This window comes from Camelus bactrianus, chromosome 18 (assembly GCF_048773025.1).
Source record: "Camelus bactrianus isolate YW-2024 breed Bactrian camel chromosome 18, ASM4877302v1, whole genome shotgun sequence".
NCBI classification, from domain to species: domain Eukaryota; kingdom Metazoa; phylum Chordata; class Mammalia; order Artiodactyla; family Camelidae; genus Camelus; species Camelus bactrianus.
The window spans coordinates 13,021,781-13,046,603 of record NC_133556.1 but is presented as its reverse complement, the minus strand read 5'-3'; the positions used below and the strand labels follow the sequence as shown (position 1 = coordinate 13,046,603).

The 24,823-nt window shown below is 35.7% G+C and overlaps 1 protein-coding gene across 7 annotated transcripts in view; it reads left to right on the top strand.

Moving 5' to 3' along the window:
• The window catches only part of TPST1 (tyrosylprotein sulfotransferase 1), a 122,466-nt gene that overhangs the window by 53,993 nt on the left and 43,650 nt on the right, over positions 1 to 24,823 (top strand). For all 7 annotated transcript variants that reach the window (XR_012500286.1, XR_012500285.1, XM_010972384.3 and 4 more), the window contains one exon: positions 18,131 to 19,076. Coding sequence is in view for 5 of the 7 variants with exons in the window: in XM_010972384.3 (XP_010970686.1) it covers positions 18,232 to 19,076 (845 nt within the window). In the remaining 2 variants the exon portion in view is untranslated. The remainder of the gene's footprint in view (positions 1 to 18,130; positions 19,077 to 24,823) is intronic.

Genomic DNA, 24,823 nt, shown 5'->3' with positions numbered 1-24,823 from the left:
TTGGCACCCTTGTCTAGTTGGAAGTTTGATAGGGATTGCATTGAACTTGTAGCTCGGTTTGGGGAATATTGCCATCTTATCAGTATTAGTTTTTCAATTCATGAGCATGTAATGTCTTCATTTATTTAGATCTTTAACTTGTTTCAATAGTGTTTTCTAGTTTTCAGCATATAAGTTTTGCCCTTTTATTTTGGTTAAATTTATACCTTAAGGTTTTCTTTTGGTGCTTTATAAATGGAATTCTTTTCTTAATTTTGTTTTGGATTGTCATTGATAGTTTATAGAAATACAACTGAATTCTTTATATTAGTCTTGTGTCTTAACACCATACTGAACGCATTTAATAGTCCTGAGAATTTTTTAGAGATTTATTGGGATTTTATATATGCATGCTATATCATTTCTGAAGAATGATAGTCTTACTTCTTCCTTCCAATCCGGATGCTTCTTCATTTATTTTTCTTACATAATTGCCCTGACTAGAATCTCCTGTATGATACTGAATAGAAATAGTGAGAGTGGACATCCTGTCTTGTTCTTGATCTTAGAGGGAAGCGTTATATATGAAATCAGCTGTGGATTTTCTTAGGTGTCCTTTTTCAGGTTAATGATGTTTTGTTTCTAGTTTATTGATTGTGTTTATCGTGAAGGGATGCTGGATTTTGTCAGATGCTTTTTCAGTGCCTGTTGAAATTATATGATTTTTGGTCTTTTATTCTATTAATATGTTGTATGATGTTAATTGATTTTCATATATTGAAATAACTTTGCATAGCTGGATGCACCAAACTTGGTCATGGTATGTGTTTATATACGTTGCTGCGTTTGGTTTACTGGTATTTTGTTGAGGATTTTTGCATTTATATAATAAATATTTGTTTGTAGTTTTCTTTTCTTGTATTGTCTTCATCTGGTTTTAGAATCAGGAAAACCAGCTTCATGGAATGAGTTGAAAAGTGTTACCATCTCTTCTGTATTTTGGAAGAATTTGTTAAGGGTTAGTGTTCATTCTTAATGTTTGGTAGGATTCACCAGTGAAGCCATCTGGTCCTGGGCTTTTCTTTATGTAGTAGTTTTTGATTACTAATTCAATTTCTTTACTTGTTATAGCTTTATTCAAATTACTTCTTTTTGCGTTGATTTTAGTAGTTTATGTCTTCTAGGAATTTGTTCATTTTATCTAGGTTTTAAAATTTGTTAGATTACAGTTGTTTATAGTGTTCCCCATAATTCTTTATAATCATTTTTATTTATGTAAAGTTGGTAGTAATTACTGATCTTAGTAATTTGAGTCTTCTCTCTTTTATTTTTGCTCAGTCAAGCTAAATGATTGTCAATTCTGTTGGTCTTTTCAAAAAACCAACTCTTTGTTTTGTTGATTTTCTCTATTTTTTTCTGTACTGTATTTATTTCACTGTAGTCTAATTATTTCCTAATGTCTCCTGGCTTTGGGTTTAGTTCTTCTTTCTCTGAAGTGGACAGTTAGGTTGTTGATTTGATATCTTTTTAATATTAAAAAGTAGACATTTATTAAGAAATTCAGATATAATTGACAGATAGTATTGTGTAAATTAAGATATATAACATGTTGACTTGATTTCTTTTTTTAAATATAGGTGTTTACAGCTATAAATTTTCCTCATAGCATGACTCCTGCTACTTTGGTTACACCCCATAAGTTTTGTGTTTTTATCTCGAAGTATTTTCTAACTTCCCTTATGATTTCTTCTTTGGCTCATTGGTTGTTTAGGGGAGTAGTGTTTATTTTCACATCTTTAAGAATTCCCAAACTTTTTTCCTGTTATTGTGTTCTAATTTCATTTTGCTGTTGGAGAATATACTTTGTATGATTTCAGTCCTTTAAATTTACTGAGACTTCTTTTATGGCCTGTTTTAGGGAATGTTACATGTGCACTTGAAAACAATGTATAATCTGCTGTTGTTGCTTGGACTGTTTTATAGATGTTTGCTAGATCTAGTTGGTTTGTAGTGTTGTTCAAGTCTTCTGTTTCCTTGCTGACCTTTTATCTGGTTGTTTCATCTGTATTGAAAGTAGAGTATTGAAGTCTCCAACTATTATTGTTCAATTGTCTATTTCTCCTCAGTTCTGTCAGTTGTTCTTATATTTGGGAGTGCTGTTATTAGGTGCATGCATATGTATTTATAATTGTTGTATCTTCTTGATGAACTTGCCATTTTATAATTATAAAATGTTCCTTGTTTCTAGTAACAAATTTTATCTTATAATGCAGTGTATCTGATTTTAGTGTAACTACTCCAGAGCCTTTTGGTTATTATTTGCATGATGTCATTCCTCTCCTTTTGCTTTCAGCCCATTTAGTCTTTTAATTTAAAGTATGTCTTGTAGAAAACATGTATTAGGATGATGTTTTTCTTTTGGTTGTGGTCCATTCTGCCAGTCCTCACCTCTTGATTGTTTAATCCATTTACATTTAATATAATTTCTAGTATATTAGGATAAATATTTTACATTTTGCTATTTGTTTTCTGTATGTCTTATGACTTTTTTGTTTTTTTTTCTCCATTACTGCCTTTTTTGTATTAAATATTTTCCAGTATAGATTTTAATTAGCTTGTTATTTCCTTTATCATAATTTTCTTTATTTTCCTGGTAATTACAGTTAATATCTTAGAGCAGTCTATTTTGGATTGATACCAACTTAATTTCAGTAGTATGCAAAAACTTTGTTTTAATGGAGTTCTGTTCATTTCCCCCTTCTTTGTGTTCTTATTGTCATTCAGATTGCATATCTTACATTAAAATCCCATTAACAGTTTTATAATTATTGCTCTATGAAGTTGTCTTTTAATTCAGATAGGAAAAGAGGTACAAATAAAATCTGTTTATACTGGCTTTTTGGGTAGTTTATTGGTGCTGTTTATTTCTTCATGTGGATTTGGGTTACTGTCTAATGTCTTCATTTCAGCATTAAAGACCCTTTATTTCTTGTGCAGCAGCCCTTCCAGTGATGAATTCTCAAGTTTTGTTTACTGGGGATGTCTTAATTTCTCCTTCATCTTTTGAAGCTTTTGAAGGATAGTTTTGCTGCATATAGAATTTTTGATTGATAGTCTTTTCTTTTATTACTGTGAATATGTCATCCTACTGTGTCTGGCCTCAGTGATTTTGGTAAGTCAGCTGCTGGTGCATGAAGAGAGCCACCACACACACACTTATTAAAGATTTTATATATGATGAGTCACTTTTTTCTTGGTACCTTTAAAATCCTCTCTTTGGCTTCTGACAGGTTGATTATAATGTGTCTAGCTATACATCTCTCTGATTTTACCTTACTTGATATTTATCGAGTTCGTTGGATGTTTAGATTAATATATTTCATTGAATTCAGGATGTTTCCAGCCCTTATTTATATAAATCTAATTTTTTCCCTGTATTTGTCTCCTCCTGTATTTGTGTATGCCTTCTAGATTCCTAAAGATATATTGGAGCTTTTCTAAACCCTCTGTATACCTTGTATTCTGCATATTTTGGTGTGCTTGATGATATCCCATAGATCTGAGGCTGAGTTCATTTTTGTTCATTCTTTTTTCTTTCTAATTCTTCAGACTGGAAAATCAGTCTGTCTTTAAGTTTGCAGATTCTTCTAGTAGCTTAAGTCTGCTGTTGAGCTGCTCTAATGAAGTTTTCATTTTAATTATTGTACTTTTCAACTCTAGAATTCCTATTTAGTTCTTTTTTTAAAAAAATAATTTTTCTCTATTGATATTCCCTATTTGGTGAGAAATCATTCTCATAATTCCTTTTAATTCTTTAGACATGGTTTCCTTTAGTCCTTTGAGCATATTTACAATAGCTGATTTAAAGTCTCTGTCTAGTAAGTCCAACATCTTGTCTTCTTCAGGGATAGTTTCTGTTGACTACTTTTCCCCCGTGTATGTACTCTCTTGTTTCTTTGTGTGTCTCATAGTTTTTGTTGAAAAATGAACATTTTGAATAATATAATGTAGCTATTCTGGATGTCTCCCTCTCTCCCAGGGTTTGTTGTTGTTGCTGCTTGTTTTATTACTTTTTTGGACTAATTCTGTAGTATGTACTCTTTGTTCTGTGTAGCTGCTGAAGTCTCTGCTTGGTTAGCTTAGTGGTTAGCTAATGATTGGACAGATTTCCTTAAATGTTTTAAATCTATAAGTCTCCCAGCCTTGTTGAGGTGCTGTGTGTGTGTGTGTGTGTGTGTGTGTGTGTGTGTGTGTGTGGTGGCTCTCTTCATGCACTAGCAGTTTACACTGTGCCTTAGCCTTTACTTCCTGCTTGTATAGAACATCAAGGTCAGCCAAAAGTGAGAGAATAGGAGCTTCCTAGGTCTTTCCTGGGCATGTGCATGCCTTCTAGATTCCTAAGGATATGTTGGAACTTTTCTAAACCCTCTGTATACCTCTCATTCCTCAGTTTTATCTTTTAAGTTTTTGGATCAATGTATTGTTTGCCCCAGCTATTACTGCCACTGCAGATAGCTGTGGCATGAAAAAAATGATTATTTTAATAAATGCCTGAGGATAGAATTGTTCACACTGAGGGTGCTCTGATTCATGCCCAGTAAAGATAAGCCCTGAAAATGGCGCTTTTCCAGTGAGCTGCTAAACAGGTTAAATAGTGACAGTTCTTTGGAGATGTAGTTTTGTGGGGAGCACCTAACCTGCTCCCTGAAGTAGCTACTCGGTGGCTGTTACAGCTACCACGTTTGCAGATTGTTGGTTTCCAAGGCTTCTATGGAGCTGGGGAGAGGGAAATACGGCAAACTGAAATGCCGTAAAGCTTGCTCTGCTTACTGTAAGTCAGCTGTTTTTCATGAATAAATGTTCCTTGGATTGTTGCAAACCTTTGGTTAATTTTCAGATTTCTGAAAAAGTTGACTTTTGCTAGTGTTCTCATTATTTTTATGGAAGAATCAGACTTTTAGAGGTCCTTACTCTTCCATGCTGGATGTGCTTCCTCCACTCTTTGTTACAGTTATGTAATAGAAGAGTTTCATGCATTAGATTTTAGCACTTTTTTAGGTTACTGACAGCTTCAAGGTTATACATTTCTGTTTTTCCAGTTTTCTTTGCTGCTGTTCTCCTACCGTCTGGTTAAGCTGATTATTTAATATTTTCTGAATATGTGCTATCCTCTTCCACATTGAGGGTTCTTGTTTTCTTACTTTCTCTGCTAAAAACACTCTTCTCTCACTCCCACAGTGGGAGTCCTGCTTATCTTCTAAGATTCATTTTGTCATTTTCTTTGTATAGCCTTTTATGAGCCCATGGATGTGATCCTTTCTTGAGAAACTTGTATTCTTTTTTCATACTTTTGTATGATCTTCTCATAATTTCATCATGTAGTATATAGTTTCTTGTCTTTTCTCCCTGCTAAGTTGCTAGCTCTTTGACGGCAAATGATGAATCATACTCATTTATATGCTCAGTAAACATTTGTTTAATTGAAGTGTAGGAGTAAGGTTTCACAGCAAGAATTCTCCACATTTTAGGTATTTGTTACTAGGAATTGCATTTTATTCATTTACCATTGATCTGAAGGAAAATGTCTACCCTGGAAAAATAAAATAACAATATATGGTTGTACACACTCTATACTACATAATCCTTGGTAAGGTACAGGAAGATAAAACTGTAAAGGCAAAGTTCTGTTTTTCCCATAGAGATTGTTATAGTAGTGGTTTCTGATCATAGACTTGATGCCTAGCTTTTTATAGAGATGATCACAGAATTCCAGCTCTGAGTAACTTTGTGTTAGAGACATAACTTCTCATGACAGAAGCTTATTTACATTGGAGAGTGACTGTGCTAAAGCAAAACTAAACTGATTTAAAAAAAAAAAAAAACACCACAGGAAAGATAGAGCTACTTGACATGCTAGTTTCTAGCCTCCATTTATGTCTGTTGTCTTTTAGGACCAGATCTAGCTCTCCATTCTTAATCCCATTTAGGTGAAATCAGCAGGAACTTGCAGAAAGTGTGCAGAAATACATGCTGCTTATTTATGCAAATAAAGCAGAAAGCATACATGGATTTAGAGTTTTCTATCATTCTGATTTGATGTAAGGTGATTGAAATTGGATAATTCAAAAGCTAGGTACATTTTTAAAACCATATGCTAACAAAAGACTTGTAACAGTGTCAGTCTTAAATTCACTTCATTTGCAACATATGTGTTTCATACGTAACTTTTTGTTCATACCAAGCCAAATGTCTGCGAAGCACCATGAGGTAGCCCTCATAGTTTTAGTCAGACCTGGGTTCCAACTTGGTTAACAATTTGCCAAATATCAATGCCTTTAATGAGTTACTTGGTTTTTTCTGAGCTTCAGTTTCCTCACATGTAAAATGATTCTAGGACAGAAATGTTACTTTACCTTTTGATTTGTTGCAGTGAGTCTAAGTACGAAAAAATGAGATTCTGATTTATTCATCGATGAGAATATGAAATGATAGAGACAGATGAAATAGACTGATCAATAAAGAAAGTAGGTTTAGAAGAGCAAGGATCAGAGGGGGAAAAAACAAGAGGTGAACTTTGTACTTTAGTTTTTCTGAATACAGTCAAACCATATTTTAACACAGGATTCAGGAGGAAAGACAGTATTCTAATAGGAAAGTGTTCACTGTCTGGAGATTTAGTGAGAATGAAAGTTTTAGTGGGATCACTCAATTTGTGCACTGAGTATACATACAGCATTTTATGTTATATGCTAAGGGGAAAACTGAAAAAAATAAAGTATAGTCACTACCTTCCAAGAATTCACAACTAATCACACTTACAGAATCTAGTTACATTAACTTATTGGAATCAAGAATCCATTAACTCATTCAAAAGTCCCTACTTTCATGGGGGCAGGGTAATAGCTCAGTAGTAGAGCTCATGCTTAGCATGCACGTGGTCCTGGGTTCTATCCCCTCTGTTAAAAAAAAAAAAAAAAAAAAAAGCTCCTACTTTCAAAGAACTTACAACCTACTGAAAAAAAAGGCAAATTGTATAAGGAGAAATATGATATGGGTTAAGTGCAAGGGCGCTAGGAAGGACAGCTGTGTCGTACAAGGCAGAGAGCTGTCAGGAAAGCTTCCTAGAGGAAATAGTATTGAAACAATATTGAAGGGTGAGTGGGAGTTACGAGTAAGAGGTGCTGCAGGTTGTTCAAGCTAGAAGCAGCGTTGAGTGAGAGTGCAGGAGAGGGGTGCTGGGGATGGGAAGTGATTAAAGAAGAGGCTGAGGGGCAGGCAGGGGCTGGATCATGAAGGGCCTTACATGTTATGGTGAGGATTTTTTTCTGAAAGAAGTAGAAAGTCATTGAAGGGTTTTAAGCGGAGAGTGTCATAAGTATGTTTACATTTTAGAAAGATCACTCCTGAAACAGGATAGTGAATGAACTGATTAAAGGAAGTCAGAGAGTATCAGTCAGGAGGTTGTGGAGTTATTCTGGAGAATAAGATGAGGGTGAGGATTAGAGCCACACCAGCAGGGGAAGAAAAGGGAGGAGAATAGATTTTAAGAGGTAGGAAGGAGGAAGAATTGACAGGACTCTACTGGTTACCAATGGAGAGGTTAAGGGAGAAACCACATAAAGGCTCCCAGATTTTTAGCTTGGGCATTTGGGAGGAAGTGGTTCATTTACCAGTAGAGGAAACTGAAGAGGTGAATCGATTTTCTATGAAAGATTTGTTCCATTTGATGTTATTTGAATTTGACATGTCCAGCGGAACATCCAGATAGAGTTTGTCCCTTGGCCTTTGAATGATGAGGTCTTGGGATTTGGCATAGAAGTTTTGGTTGCAGATAGATTTGTGAGGCATCGGAATATGAATAGAGGGTGGCCATAGATGAAGCAGGGTGAGTGCGGAAGTGTAGATAAGGGAACCCAGTACCACAAATTAAATAATATTTTGTGACTATTTTGTGATGTTTGCTTTTGATGCATTTTAAATTTGTATACATAGTTGAGGCTATTTTTTTTCTAGGTCTTCTATTTTGTTCCAGTGATTACTATTAGTATCATAACAGTTAAAATACTTTTGTTGATACCTTACTATCCTATGGCTCTTTCCAAAGTCTTGGAAAAACTATTTTTCCCATCTGCAGTGAATTTTGTAGATTCAGTTAAAAAAAATCCTGTTGGGATAATGATTGGGACTGTAGAATTTTTTCATGGCTTCTAGATTACTTTGTTCTTATTTGTGTGTAGTTCCTTGTTTCATTTTTGATATTATTTGTTGAGCATTTGCTTTGTTTCAGATCATTCTGTGGGTATTTTAAGGAGATTTAAGAGAGATTTCATTAGGTGCTTATTCATCTGTAAATTCCTTAGTGTATTTTATCTGATAATAAAGACCCACTGCATAGATGATGAATGTGTTTTAATTTGTGCTTTAAAGAAGCTTATAGTTTAGTGGGGTAAGCTAACCACAGTACAGTGCATGAGCGTGCAAACCAGTGTGTTTTTGCCAAGTGCTTGAAGTTACAGAAGAGGGAACAATTGATTTTGTGGGGAGGGATTTGGGAATAGAGCACTGAGGAGGCCTGTAAGAAAAAGAGAAAGGGTTCTGGCACAAGAGGCGGCAGCATAAGCAGAGGCCAGGTGTGGAGGTACCTGGTGCAGATGTGGGGTGATCCTGCTTGGGACCAGCTTCATGGAAGGAGTGCCAAGCAAGAGGTGAGGTTGCAGGATGAGCAACAGCCAGTGTCTGACAGTTGCCACAGGCCTGTGAGCTTTAGAAGTCCTTGAGCATGTTATCCACTTGATTGTCACAGCAGCACTGTGAAAGAGAACTTGGTGTTCCTTTATCTTTTGCATTTTCTCTCCAGTCTTACATCTGATAATTTCTACTCTAATTACATGTGGAAAAGAGTTTGATTATCACTATCCCTCTTTTATGAATGAGGGAATCAATGCTCAGTGATTTTATCTAGTTCTATATGGCTAAGAAAAAACGGATTTCAGAGGAGAGCCCAGGTCTTCTAATATATCAGGCTGCTTTTACATTATTTCAATGCCATCTTATTTTCTCCTTTTCCTATTCTAGTTACTTTTAATCCTAAAAGTTAGGAGGTTGGTAGAAAAATTGTATAATTGAATTACTGAATGAGAGTATATAATTTGAGCAAATTTTTTTTTCTTTTCTTTGTGTTCCGTCTCGTGGATGATGTAAAGAGAAGATAAACATGAGTGAAGAACATGAGTGAAGAATCTAGAATAGGAATGTTTAGCCTACAGTGGCCCTCTGATTTATAGATCCAAGAAGGTTAGAACTCGGTAACTTAAACTTTTTATTTTGTTTTATTTCATTTAAGTCTTTATTATGAAAGTTTTCAAACATATGCAAAAATAGAAAATCATATTGAACCCTCAAGTGCCCATCACTCAGCTTCAACAGTTAACTCATAGTCATCTGCTTTCATATATAATCCCCTCTCCCCACACACACACACATCTGCCCTCAGATACTTTTGAAGCATTTCCCAGACATCACTTCATTTAACTTGAACTTTTTAAAATGTTATGCTTGAGTTTAACTTGTGCTCTTGTCCCTATTTGTGTCCTAAGCATTAGGTCCCAGTTCTCAGTTTTTGACCAGCTCTTTTCCCTCTTGACCATGGGGTTGATTGAAAACAAAATTCCAGTACAGTGCTCCTTTATGCAGACGGGTCCCAGCAGACTCCCAAAGATTGTCAGCTATGTATACCATATTCTTCTTACCATTTGTTGTCAGTGGTTTTAGTGCCAGCCCCCAGTGTGTGGCTAGAAAAAAGTATTCCCATGTTGGTACTCTGACCATGAGCTGACGTAAGGATTGGCTTTGCAACACTGGGCTTATTTGAAGTTTCTGCCGAATGGCAAAACTGTCGTTCAGATTAACCCCTGGACACTTATTAGCAAAATTGTCATTCAAAATAACCCCTGGACATTTATTAATTGAAAGTTCAAGCACATGTTACAATTTTTTTTCCTTTTGCTAAAAAGCTAGAAGTCAGGAGAAACCAGCTATAGACTGGACTTTTGACAGAAGTCAAGGTGGTATTGGCTGTCGCTGTTTGCCACAGTGGTTTGCATGAATAAGCATGTTAATAATGATTAACAAAGGAAAAATAGTTTTTAGGGGATTGTTACATTCCTATAATTTATCTTTTGCTGGAAAATTTATCCAGCATCTCTTTGGATCTAGCAATCTAGCACTGTCCTGATTATAAAAGCAGGGTGACGAATGTGCTCATGAGTGCACGTGCCAGGGCCTGTTCATGTGCACTGGCATGGCCTGCTGACTGCCAGCTTCTGTACCCCTGCTTTTTCTGAATGACACTGTTTTTGATTAGAAATCTTTATATAGTTTGCAAAGATCTAAGTATGGAAGTATAATGTCAGCGTTCTCTTCTTCTCTAGAGCATTATTTCTGGGACGCTTTCATTTAACTTGCTGGGAAAGAGCAGTTTTATTAATGGTAATTTTTCAGATTTCTTTGTTGCAGTGTTTCAATGCTTTTACTTTCTCCTGGAGATAAAAGTGAATTTTCTAGTGTTCCCTTCTAGCTCAGCCTCAGCTCTGTATATGTCCCAGTTGTGAAAATATTGATACTACTTGTCTGAAAATACAGTGACATGGACTTTAAGGTAATGGAAAGAGACCTGTGTGTGTGTGTGCACATAAAACCATGCACGTGCACAGTGGTCAGATATATAAAGGTAATGGTCAGACAACTTTTACTGTACTTTCTTCTTAAATTACAGGACTACTTTTTTTCAAGAATTTGAGAAGAATTAGTATCGAGGTATGAGAAGAGACCTCAAGCTCTATGGCATCTCTCTTCTATGAAAGTGTTCTTCCCAGTTTGGTTAGTTTACTGATGCTTTTTGAAGGCTCAGTGTACACTGTGACCTGATGCTCTGTTACGCATGCTGTGATCGGCGACGGGATGTAGACAAGGTCTCTGAGCTTCAGGAGCTTAAAATCTTTTGGAGTAAGTAAAATATATGCAATAAAGTGAAAAGTGACCTTTGAAGAAGAGGTAAGATTTAGAGAGTTGATGAGGAGCGTATGCTATTTGGGCCTCAGTTTGTGTGTCTATAAAATGAAAGCTTTGGACCAAATGACCTAAAGGTCCCTTTTAGCACTCATGCTAAATGATTCTGTGATTCTCCAAGTTAGGAAACATCTAAAGACAGTAAATTAGGCTTCATAAATTTAGTGAAAAGTAATTAGAATGTTTCTGGGGAAGCCCAAATCCCCTTCTTTCCCTCTTCAGTATCTTTTGCAAGGCTTTTGACTATCGTCTTACTTGCTTTCAGACATCTTGGAGGAAGATAGAACATACTTTTCTCCCCTAGGTGTGTTGGAGGAGACAGTGTTTAATTTAAAATACAATGGAAATGAAGCCTTGAAAAAAAATCACCCCAAATTGTGTTAATTGACACATCTATTAAGTATGTTGGGACACATAGGGGTTTCTTTTCCCCTAAGTTGTCCCTTAGTAAAGAGGGATTTGCCTTCATTTGAGTCCTTATTAAACCTTTGATGTTAAGAGGTACATTCTCAGTTATTTTGCTTTGAACAGCCGACTGTTTTGGGATGTTTTGGGATGAAGCTTGACTTCAGTCAGTGCTACTTTTGATGACAGAATCAGTAGAAAAGAGATAGAGAAATTTAACACAGATTTAGTATTGGATATCGTAAAAACAAGCCTTTTCAAGACCATTTTGAAAAATAATACCAGGCTTTTGGCAGAGGAATGACATGTTCTGACTTAAATTTTAAAACGATGGTTTTGGCTGTTGAGTTGTGAATAGACTCTAGAAGGCAGGTATAGAAGAAAAGATAACCTTTCGGTAATCCTGATGAGAGAATCTGTTGGTGCTAATGAAAGTGTTGAAAAGTGGTCGGATTCTGATTGTATTTTGAAGGATGAGCCGATAGAATTTTTGTCACATTTGGATGTAGGATATGAGAAAGAGATAAATTAAATATGTGTTAAATGCTTTAAAATCAAGCACATCCCTCTTTTAAAAATTCAGTGTAAGAAAATAATCATGTGTGTAATGATGTTTGTACATCTGAGACTATTTATCACAATGTTGTTTATAGTCATAAAAATTTAAAAACAAGTAAATAATAGTATAGAATGGGCCAAATAAACATTGGCAGATCCTTTCACTTAAGTTTTATGCAGTCATTAAAACGATTTACAAGTATGTTTCTAAACAAGGAAGTATGCTAATAATATATTTCCAGTTTTTGTCTTTTTATATACTTTACTAGGAATTCGGGGTATGTTAATAGGAAGTTATCAGATACTGTTGGTTGCTGCTATAGTAACTAAAGTTCTGTCACGTTAACTTTCGGTTGGTGAATTCTATTTTTGTATCTGATACGTGCTTGGGAAAGTTTTCAGAGAAGTAGTTATCTTGTTTTTGTATAGTTGAATTCTAGATTGTAACTCAGGTAATTTTTGAAAGAAGTTGAGTCATTTGTCACCTATTGGATTCTGACATGTATCAGACATTGGTAAGTTACGTGTAATTTAAAATATATATAGTACTACATTTTATCCAAAAGGTTTGCAATTTCAGGGTGAGTTCTTAGCGATCACTGCTGTTTGGGGGAAACGAATGTACTAGAGGAATCATTCTTGTGTAACTATCTAAAATGAAATCAACCATTACAAGAGTTAATTGCATCCCTAAGAGCACTCCTTTTTGCTTCATTGAGTCTACTTTGTTCATATTTAAATGAATTTTTATTTAATTTAAATGTTCATAAAGTGGAAAATATGGAGATTGTTTTTCTAGGATCATTTCTCTGCTTTTCTTGGTAAAACTCATTATTTACTTAATGTATTCCTATCAATAGTGTTTGATCAGAAACATTAATTGGAAGATTTAGAATCACAGACTTTCCTGTTCTTGATCTTTTGTCTTCTCCTTCCCCTGTGTTTTCCCTCAAATTTCTCTTGATTCAAAAAAAGATTTTATTTAAAAAATGATTGTACTTTTTTCTGATGCACAGTTCTATGAATTTTATACATGTATTGATTCATGTAACAGCTGCCACAATCAGAATACAGAATAATTCCATCATCCCAGGAAACTGTTGTGTTATATCCCTTTATATGTACAGTCCTCTGGCATCTACTGATCTGTAGTTTTGTCTTTTCCAGAATATTTTATAAATAGAATAATTGTGAGACTGGCTTGTTTCACTCAACATAATGCTTTTGAGATTCATCCAAATTGTGTGTATCAATAACATGTTCCTTTTTACTGCTGGGTAGTATTCCAGCAGTGGATGTACCACAGTTTATCCACATTTACTCATTGAAGAACATTTGGTTTATTTTCAGTTTTTGGTGATTATGCATAGAGCTGCTATATTAATGTGTAGGTCTTTTGTGAACTTAGGTTTCATTTCTCTAGGATAAATGCTCGGGGACACAATTGTTGGGTTGTATGGTAAGTGTATGTTTACACTGATTAGAATCTACCACTCTTTTTCAGAGTGGTTGTACCGTTGTGCATTCCCAGTACTGTGTGAGAGCCAGAGGCTCCTCATCCTTGTCAGCGCTTGATATTGTCTGTCAGCATTTTTAATTTTAGCCATCCTAATAAAGTAGTTTTTTTTTAAATAGAATTATTGAAATGTAATCCACATACCATAAATTTTCCCACAATCTGGGTTTAGAACATTTTCATCATCCCCCAAAAAACCACGTGGTAGTTACTTCCGTATTCCTTCTCCCCTCAGCCCCAGGCAACTACTGATTTTTCTGTTTCTACAGATTTGCCTATTCTGGACATTTTTAGTAAATGGAATCATGTAATATGTAATCTTTTATGAGTTGCTTCAGTCAATTAGCATAGTGTTTTCAAGGTTCATCCTTATTGTAGCATGTATCAGTGCTCCTTTTTATGGCTAAATAATACTCCATTGCATGGATATACCATATATTGTTTACCCGTTTATCAGTTGGTGGAAATTTGGGTTCTTGCTACTTTTTGGCTATGAATTATGATGCCTGAACATTTGTGTACAAGTTTTTGTGTGAACTCATGTTTTCAATTCTCTTGGATGGAATTGCTGGATCATATCATATGGTAATTCTATGCTTAACCTTTTGAGGAACTGCCAAACTGTTTTCTAAAGTGGCTGTGCCATTTTACAGTCCCACTCACCAGCAAGATAGGACGATTTCAGTTTCTCCACATTTTCACCAATACTTGTTATTATCTGTGTTTTTTATTGTAGCCATCTAGTGGGTGTGAGGTGGTATCTCATTTTGTTCTTGATTTGCATTTTCCTAAAGACTAACGTTATTGAGCATCTTTTCATGTGCTTATTAACCACTTGTATATCTTCTTTGGGAAAGTGTCTGTTCAGAGCTTTAGCCCATTTTTTTTTATTGTTGAATTGTTAAGTTCTTTATGTGATTCTAGATACAAGTCCCTCATTAGGTATATGATTTGCAAATATTTTCTTCCTCTTTTTGGTTTGTCTATCACTCTTAGGATGGTGTCCTTTGAAGCACAAATACTTTAAATTTTGATGAAGTCCAATCTATCTGTTTTTTCTTTGTCCCTTGTACTTTTGGTGTTGTATCTAAGAAACTGTGGCCTAACACAAGGTCACAAAGATTCACACTTTTTTTTTCTTCAAAGAGTTTTCTAGTTTTAGCTCTTAGATTTAAGTCTCTATCTCATTTTGAGTTAATTTTTGTGAATAGGTATTCAATTTCATTCTTTCACATGTGGATATCCAGTTGTCCCAGCACCATTTGTTGAACAGAGTGCCCTTTCCTCACTCAGTTATCTTGGCATCCTTGTAAAAAATCAGTTGATCATAAACGTAACCGTTTATTTCTGGATTTGCAATTCTATTCATTTGTTTGGCTGTTTTTATGCTAGTATTGCATTTTCTTCATTACTGTTGCTTTGTAGTGAGTTTTGAAATTGGGAATTGTGGATCCTCCAGCATTGTTCTTTTTCAGGATGGTTTTGGCCAGAGTGAGGTTGTATAAACCTAAACAGAATTAAATAACTCCTTGCTTAAAATCTTTAAGTCAGTCACATATGATTGCCTCTATGATAAAATTTTATATCCCTAACCTGTTCCACAACATTTATGATCCAACCCCTGTACATCTTTTCAGTTTCATCTCTCACTTTCCCTCTTGCTCACTGCCTTACCCTGCTCCTTGGAAACTTTCGAATGCCTCTCCATCACAGGACTTTTGCGTATCCATTTACTTTTGCTTAGAATGTTCTTCTCTTCAGTCTTTACCCAATTCCTACTCATCCTTTAGATATTCACCTGAATGTCATTTTTTAAGAAAGACTATTTGTTATTTTACAATTTTTTTCTTTATAATAAAGTACAGTGCCTGGCATTATAATATGTTTTCCAAAATGTGACTAAAGGAATGAGTACATGAGTAAACAGGAACCAGATTTTCGTTGTTGTATCCTACTGAGACTATCAAAATGTTTTTCTAGGAATGTATTCTTCAGAAAAAGAAAAACCAGTTGTACTGAGGTATATACCATAAAACTTACTTATTGTAAGGGTAACAATTCAGTGATTTTTAGTAGATTTTATAGAATTGTGCAACTATTACAGTATTCTAGCTTTAGAACATTCCCGTCGTGCCTGTTTACCATTAAATTCCTGCTTTCACCTGGTGCTTTCTGTGTCTATAAGTTTGCACATGTGAACATTTCATATGATTGTATGCTGATGTAGCTTCTCAGACACATACACACTTAAAATTGTTTTTAAAAAAGTTGTTTTCACTTTTGAGCATGGCTTTCTAGGGATTTGCCCCCATCTGCACAGCGTAGTGGACACAGGTTGTGCTCAAACATCTTGTACCAGTAAGAGTTGTCCTCTGCCAAAGGATCTGTGTGTGAGTAAGGAGCACAAAGTTCAGGCTATTTTCAAATCCGTCCTGGTGTTTTCTTTCTACTTGTCATGTCTCCTCTTTGCGTACATGCAGCCTTGTGGTTGGCCACAAGATTGCCAATCATGACTACAACCTCAGTCTATTAGAACTATTCATCCTCCTAGCTCACCTGCCTACTGGAACATCACTTACACTGACAGCACAACTAGGCGTGTGTGTTTTGCACCACTCCAGAATGAGTGATCTCCCACTGATCCCAACACAAAGCCTCCAGTCCTCATAGTTTGCCCTGCCTGGCCCTGCCCTGCTGAACCTCTACCTGCTGAGGAGAGGGTCTGGAGAGGGATGAGAGTGGTCTCAGACAAGAGTACCAGACTCACTGTTCTTACTCAGCGTTTAGCAGTTTTTTAATAACCTATAACAAAAAATAATATATATAAATGTATGACTGAATCACTTTGCTATACACCAGAAATAACACAACACTGTAAATCAACTATACTTCAATTAAAAAAAATTAGCAATTTTTCACGCATAAATGCTTCTTGAGTTGTATACCTTTTGTCAATTTCTAGAGGACTGAAAGGTTTGTCTTGTCAATTTTGTCCTGTTTTGTAATTGTTTTTTGGGGGAAGAATTGCCTACCTTCACAGTAGTTCCTAGCTAGATGTCCTGCCTCTCAGGATATATTCTTTTTCTGGTATACTTAGTCATTTCCCCAGGTATACTTACTGCCAGTCAGGATATTCATCTATATATATATGTATGACTGAGAGTTTTTAAGGAATTGACTCCTGCGATTATGGTGCTGGCATTTCTAAAATCCATAGAGCAGTCTGGCTGGTAGGAGTGGATGTTAGCCTTCAGTCTAAATTCTTCAGGGCAGCAGGCCTGGAAACTCAGGCAGGGTTTCTATGTTTTAGTCTTGAGGAGAATTCCTTTCTTTTTTTTTTTTCCAGAAAACCTGTTTTTTCTCTTAAGGTTTTTACTTGTTGGATGAAGCCCACCTGTTTTTTGGAGGGTAATCTGCATTACTCAAATTCTGTTGATTTAATTGTAAATCTCTTCTTAAAAAATACCTTCACAGCAACAGTAAGACTAGTACTTGACCAAACACTGGACACCATGGCCAAACCAAGTTGACACACAAAATTAAGTATCACACTTGCCCTCTGAGGAACCAGGGTACTTTTTTTTAGTCTAGGTATAGGCTGATTGCTGTCTGCTTCATAATATGTACCCTTGCTCCAGCTAAACTAGCAGCTCTATAGTATGTGTATTTTATGTGTACATAGTATGTATGTTTTACATACATGCCCCTGCTTTTACATGTCTTTTCTTTGGTCATAGTGTATCTTCAGTTCAGAATGCTCTGTGCTATCCAGATTTTATCTGTTCTGAAGGCTAGATCACAGACATACACAATTTTCTTTACATCCTGTACACCAACTCTCCTGAACTGCTTCCTGTCCCCTAATTATGCTGTGTTTTGTCATGCCATAGTGCTTTTGGACACAGATTCCTATTGCTTGGCCTATTCTTCCCTCTTACTTTCTATAAGGCTTTTATAGCTTCCTGAGATAGACTCTGTGTGTCTTTTCACTATGTTCCCATTGTCTTCTTTGCTTATTTCTACTCAGGCACTGATCACATTTTATTGTCATTAGTTGCATGTCTGTCTGCCCTTGAGACTTTGTTTCTTGAGAACAGGGGCCACTGCACTGCTGTCCTCTTCAGAGTTTATCCTCAGCCAAGCCCAAGTATCTGGACTGTAATTTATAAAATGAATAAGCTGAGTCTATGCTGAAGATTTGGAAATTGTATATTTCTTCTGTAATTTCTCTTTATAGTAGAATGTGGAGATAATGACTTCTTGGGGCTGAAGCAAATCTGAATACCAGAGATGGACCTTGGATTAGATTCTGAACATACCTGTGCATACTAAATATTTGCTCAACACACTATAGAAGTAGTTTTATTTATTTTTCCATTCTGTGCAAGGTACATAACTTAAATTGTTACATTAAGAAAAGTTGTTTTTGATTAGAAATGTTGATTTATTTTTGCTTGCATTTATGTGTACTTGTGTTCTAAGAATATCAGTGCATCTAAGACTGCTTCAGCTTCTTTCTAGCTAAAATGTAATGGTGATAACTGATGATGAATTTGTAAACAATCTTTACATGAAGATAAAATAACTTTTTCCTTTTCCTATTAGATGTTGATCATCTTTCTGAAGTAGAATCTCCATGGCCTGAACAATTTCTGAAAATCATTTGGAGCAAAATAGCTGTTTAATAACAAGATAACTACATCAAGATGGTTGGAAAACTGAAGCAGAACTTACTATTGGCATGTCTGGTGATTAGTTCTGTGACTGTATTTTACTTGGGCCAACACGCCATGGAATGCCATCACCGAATAGAAGAACGTAGCCAGCCCCTCAAGTTGGAGAGCACGAGGACCACGGTGCAAACTGGCCTGGACATCAAAGCCAATAAAACCTTTGCCTATCACAAAGATATGCCTTTAATATTTATTGGAGGTGTGCCTCGGAGTGGAACCACACTCATGAGGGCCATGCTAGACGCGCACCCTGATATTCGCTGTGGAGAGGAAACCAGGGTCATTCCTCGAATCCTGGCTCTGAAGCAGATGTGGTCACGGTCGAGTAAAGAGAAAATACGCTTGGATGAGGCTGGTGTCACCGATGAAGTGCTGGATTCTGCCATGCAGGCCTTCTTACTAGAAATTATTGTTAAGCATGGGGAGCCAGCCCCTTATTTATGTAATAAAGATCCTTTTGCCCTGAAATCCTTAACTTACCTTGCTAGGTTATTCCCCAATGCCAAATTTCTCCTGATGGTCCGAGATGGCAGGGCATCAGTACATTCAATGATTTCTCGGAAAGTTACTATAGCTGGGTTTGACCTGAACAGCTACAGGGACTGTTTGACCAAGTGGAATCGTGCCATAGAGACCATGTACAACCAGTGTATGGAGGTTGGCTATAAAAAATGCATGTTAGTTCACTATGAACAACTTGTCTTGCATCCTGAACGGTGGATGAGAACTCTCTTAAAGTTCCTCCAGATTCCTTGGAACCACTCAGTATTACACCATGAAGAGATGATTGGGAAAGCCGGGGGAGTATCTCTGTCAAAGTGAGTAGATGTTATATTTTTATTTGACCCTATAGTCAGCTAATAAAGGTCTGTGTGTTTGTGTATGTATGTATATGTATGTGTGTAGTGTATATATATATGTATACACACACACACACACACACACACACACTCTATATATCTATAGTGATTATATATATGTGTGTGTGTGTATGGAAACTATAGACCTTTTCTGGAATAGATATAGCTTCATCAATGAGTTTTTTAAAAATTCTCTAGCCAGTTCATTACAGACCTTTTCATTTATTTAATTCATTTTTTAAATGTGTTGTTGCACTTTTATTTATTTATTTTAGAGTGAGCCAATTAGGTTTACTTATTATTTATTTTTAGAGAGGTACTGGGGATTGAACCCAGGATCTTGCATATGCTAAGCATGTGCTTTACCACTTGAGCTATACCCTTCCCCCCATTCATTTTAAAATTTATGAATTGTCCTTTTTATTTATTTGATAGAAGGAAACCCATTTTATAGCAGTATATGGCCTTTTTCATGGTCCTCTGGCTTTAATGTCTGTCATTCATTTTGGTGTTTTCTGATGTTTAATTTCTAGATATTTTTGCTAATAAGGATAGTTGGCTTTTGTGTATATTAAGGTCAATATAAGAAAAAGCATGTACTATGTTAGTAAGTATGTAGTGAATTCCAGGCATTTAGGAAATTTTAGTGATAGGGAAAAGATTAAAATTATCTAACCCAGTCCCTTCACTTTACAGGTAGGAAGTACTCAGTCAGAAAGACCAAAATTATTTACTCAGATTTAGATGGCAAGGCCAGAATTAGAATTCATGCTTTGGTCTAAATGGGCTAATACTTTTTTCCATGGCATTTTATTACACGTAGTGTTTCTTTTGTTATCTGATGGATACATCTCTTGATTTTTACAAAAGGTTAGAGAATCTCTGAAATATGGAATCTTAATCCATAATCCATACAAGAAGCTCCCTGGATTCAAACACTTCTAAAACCATTGCAGTTTTCTTCCTTTCTCTTAAAATGATGACTGGGGTGTCCTGACTTGATGTGATAATCTGACCTGATGACTTATGTACCTAGAATAAGGGTATAAAAATAGAAACTACTGTTAAATTCAGGTAGCATCTCCTCATGAAGAAAAGTTAGCTAAAACTAAATTTTATTTTTCATCTTTCCATTTATAAAAGCAATATATATCCCCTGTAAAAAAAAAAAAAAAAAGAAAGCAGTGTGCTTCCCTTGTGTGCCCTGCTTGCCCCTATCAAGGAATATCATCTTGATTTTTTTTCAAAGTGTAAAACTTGTACAGTAAATATTGATTCTTCATGTATATAATTTGTGAAACCTAGCTTTCAGTTATTGATTATAAATTATTAGGTGTTATCATTCCAGTGACTTTAGGTTATTTTTATTGATTCACAGAGAATTACAGCTCTAGCTGTTGTCATCACAGTTTATTGTTCTTTCCCGATATTACACCATAACTAATTTCTAATTGCCTGCATTCCTAGGTAAGCACTTCAGACTGTATGCTTGTATCTTGGTCCAGATATTGTAGTTTAATATAAAATAAGCGTATTAGACACTTCTACCCCCTGGCTCTCTCCAAGTAGGGATTAAAGATATATGCTCAGGTAAGTTTTTGTGGAAATCAGGAAAAGATAATTTTCCTAACATGAAGACCAAAGAAATTCATAGAAATTTCAAATCAGTAAATTTTAGAAGGGAAAGAGATCTTACTTAGCATGTAGGATATGGAATGGAGACCCAGTAAGTTTCTGTGCTTTGTCTCGAATCACATGGCAGAACCATGACTGGAACTTCCAATGCTTATTCTAAGATTCTTGCCACCATATGAATTTTTAGAAATTAAAGTATAATGTATATATATAGGTGCACAAATACTCAGTGTACAATTTGATGAATGTTTATATCTCTATGCACTTGTGTACTTATCATCCATATAAAGATACAAAAAATTAACAGCAATCAAAAGTCTTCTTTACGCTTCTTCTCGGGCAATATCCTTCTCAATTCCAGAGTAACCACTATTCCAACTTCTTTCACCAGAAGTCATGTGAGGTTGTATATGCAGTTCAGAAACAATCAGTCTTGCTTGTTTTTCAACATCATATAAATGCAGTCATGTCTATTTATTATCTTGTGCCTGGCTTTTTCATTTAACATTTAGATTCATCCATATTATACATAGCAGTAGTTCATTCTTTTTCATTGCTGTGTAATATTCCAGTAATTAAATAGAATCTCTTACAAGGCTGCAATCAAAGCTTAACTGGTAAGGGACTATTTCCCAGTTCACATGGTGTTGGACAAGATTCAGTTCCTAATGGATGTTGGATGGAGGATCTCACTGCCATGAAGCTTTCTCTGTATGGCTACTCACAACATAGCAGACTTCATCAGCAAGCAAATGAGAAGAGCCAGAGAAAGTGAGCAAGACAGAATTCACATTTTCGTAATCTAATCTTGCAAGTGCCATCCTTTCACTTTTGCCACATTTATCAGAAGCAAATCCATAGGTCCAGCGACAGTCAAGGGGAGGGGATTAACAAAAGGAATACCAGGAGTTGGGAATCATTGGGTACCATTTTAGAAGAAGCTGACCAGTCTGCCCTCTCGCTGCCAATGACTCATTTCCCTTTCATATGCAAAATACATTTCCCCCTCCCCATGTCCCAAAAGTCTCATCCCATTACAACCTCAAAGTCCAGCATCTTGTCATCTAAATCAGGTCTAGTTGTGGATGGGGCTTCTGGGTATAATTTCTTACATATAGGTCCTTGAATACAATTGCTCTCGATCTGAAGATTTGTGACACTAAAGATACAAGTTATGTCCTCACCCCATCCCCAGCACCAGTATACAGTGGTGGAACAGGCATAGAGTAAAGACATTGTTACTTAAAATGAGGGAAATAGGAAGCACAAAATTAAACTGGTTCATATCAATTCTGAAATACATCTGGGAAAATGTTACACATTTTTTGATGAGGTCTCAATCCAATATAAATCTAAAAATTATTTTCCATGTCTCTCTGCTCTGCCCTCTTCCTTTTTTTAGAAAGATAGCACATATTTTGTAGCTGTGTGGTTTTATCAATCTGCTTCCTGCCAGCAGAATTGGGAATCCAGGGTGTCTTTTCATTTTGTGCTGTTTCTGTATCCTTCAGTCCAAGTTGCAATGTTGCTGCTGATAAACTTTTCTCAAAAACTTGTGGGTCCTCTGTAAATCTCACTGGGGTTCATTCCATTTGGATGATAGTTTTACCCACAAATTTCTTTGAGATAAACCCTTTTTGCTTTGGGTTCCTACTGAATTGGGTAAGGGACAATATGCTTAAGCTTCCTTAGAGGCCTTATTGTTAAATTGAGAGGACCTGTGAGTTATACCCTTAATTTGTTTAAAGGACTGTGTGTGACTGAATTATTGGGGACCATTTTAGAAGCAGCCTACTTACAGAGGTTAATTTATCTAATCAAAGTAGTTTGCTGACTTGTGCTCTAGTAGATTCTTCAGAAAGTGTCCATGGAAACAACATTCCCTGAGCTCTTAATTTTGATAACAGCTGCTCAGTGCCCTTTATACCTAAAAGTCAGTTTTGCTGGATATAAAATTCTTCGCTGTTTTCTTCCGTGTGTATGTTAAACAGATTGTTCCATTTTCTTCTGGCAAAAAGTATTGATGTTAAAAAGTCTGATAATCTAATTTGGATTCTTATTCTTTATTTGTTCCTTTATTTTCTCCTAGAAGTCATTTGCTCATTTTGCCTAGATGCTCAAAGGATTTTTTTCTTTTAAAGTCCCATAATTTTACTGGAATATGTCTTGATATTGGTCATTATAAAGCATATATTCTCAGATAGACCAAGACTATGTACTCTGTCAATATGTAGTTTAAAATAAGATATTTTCTTTGAATTTTGGTTTTTCATATTTCCTAACTTTGATTTTCTCCTTCCTATTATTCATATGCTGGATTCCTTCTTTTTCCCTTTTTAATTTCTTTCTTTCTTTTTTCTTTTTTTGCCTTCAGCATTTGGTCATTTTGTCTTTAATTTTATCTCTTCATTTTTTATTTTTAAAATATTTCTTCTGTTTCCAATTATTTTAAATTGAAAAACATTTAAGTCTTTTGAAGGCATTATTCTGTTTCACTTTTAATTTCTTTTAAGAATATCTATTATATTTATTAACTCTTGTCTTTCTTCAAGATTAGTCTTTATTTCTTAAATGATTTTTTTCATTTCTTATCTTCCCCTGAGTTCTACTGCTTCATTTCTGAGTTTTTGTAATCATAATTTATGTTGTTCTTTCCTGTCTGGTATCATTTTTTAAAATATCTTTTAGCTTGTTTTAAAATAGTAAGTTACAATATTAATATGTTTTTGTGGGCATGTCTTTCTGGCTGCTTTCCTTATCCATAGGGATGTTATTTTTTTCTCATCATAACTTTGGATGAGTTTAACCTTGTACTTTTTTATTGCTCACTTATACATGAAAATAGTTTTCTTGAACCTTTAGAAGGAGGAATGATTCAGAACATCTTTATTAATTTCACAGATCTCCCTCTTCTGATTTTTTTGGTTAAGTATTAAATATTATGATGGCTTGTTTTCTGAGATGTCATGGTCCACCCCCTCCCTCAAATGTATCTGTACCTTCTCACTCTTTTTTCTTTGTCCATATTCTATTTCTGTTCTGAGAAGTTTCCCTTCAGTGTGGTGCCCATCCTGAAAAGGCGCTTTGGCTGATTGGTTTCAAGAGTTCATGTTTCCCAGCCTTCTGACCCCTTTCAGAACTTACCAAGGGCCCCTTGCACTCATCTTTTGGTTTGGTAAAACACCTCCCACTTTAATGTTCTCAGATAGGCCCACTGTGATTTTCAGAGTCTGGCTGACTTTTGTATGCCATGTTGCTTCCTTCTCTGTCCTCCCACACATTCATTCCATGCAGGTATTATGACTGTGTTGGCTGTTTCCACCTACTTGTATTTGAGGATTTTGGGGGCTGCTTTGTCACCTAGTTTTGTTTTTAAATGTTGTTTATGGGGTTTGGTTTTGCTATCTGGTTTCTTTGTTTTCAGGGGATATTTGACAGGATGAAAAAAAATATTCTGTGGTTTCTCAGATTCCCTCTCATTTTTCAGAACTTGGACTTGGAATGCTTGGCCTGGGTTTGGGGGTGGTTTGCAGGATTTTGAACAGAGGAGTGACATGATCTGATTTGTTTTTAAAGGCTCTATCTAGCTTATATGCTGAGAATAGTCCACAGGGATGTAAAGGAAGAAGCAGGGAGACTGTTAGGAGAATATTGTAGAAATCCAGGCAAGAGATAATGTTGGCTTGGACCAAGGGAGTAGCAGTGGAGTTAATGAGAAGTGATCATATTTGGATATATTTTGAGGTATAGTTAATAAGCTTTTCTCCCATCCAAATACTAACCAGGCCCGACCCTGCTTAGCTTCCAAGATCAGACGAGATCGGGCATGTTCAAATAAGGTTTTCTGATGGATTGGATGTGGAGTATGAGAGGAGAGTAGTCAGAAGACGACTCCAGTTTTATTTTGTTTTATCCTGTGCAGCCAGAAGGATGGAGTTGACTTTAACTGAGATGGGGAGGGCTGTGGGTATAGTAGATTTATGGGGTAAGATTAGGAGTTCAGTTTGGGCTGTGTTGAGCTTGAGATAATTATTAGACTTCTGAGTGAATCTTTGTGATCATGTGTCCCA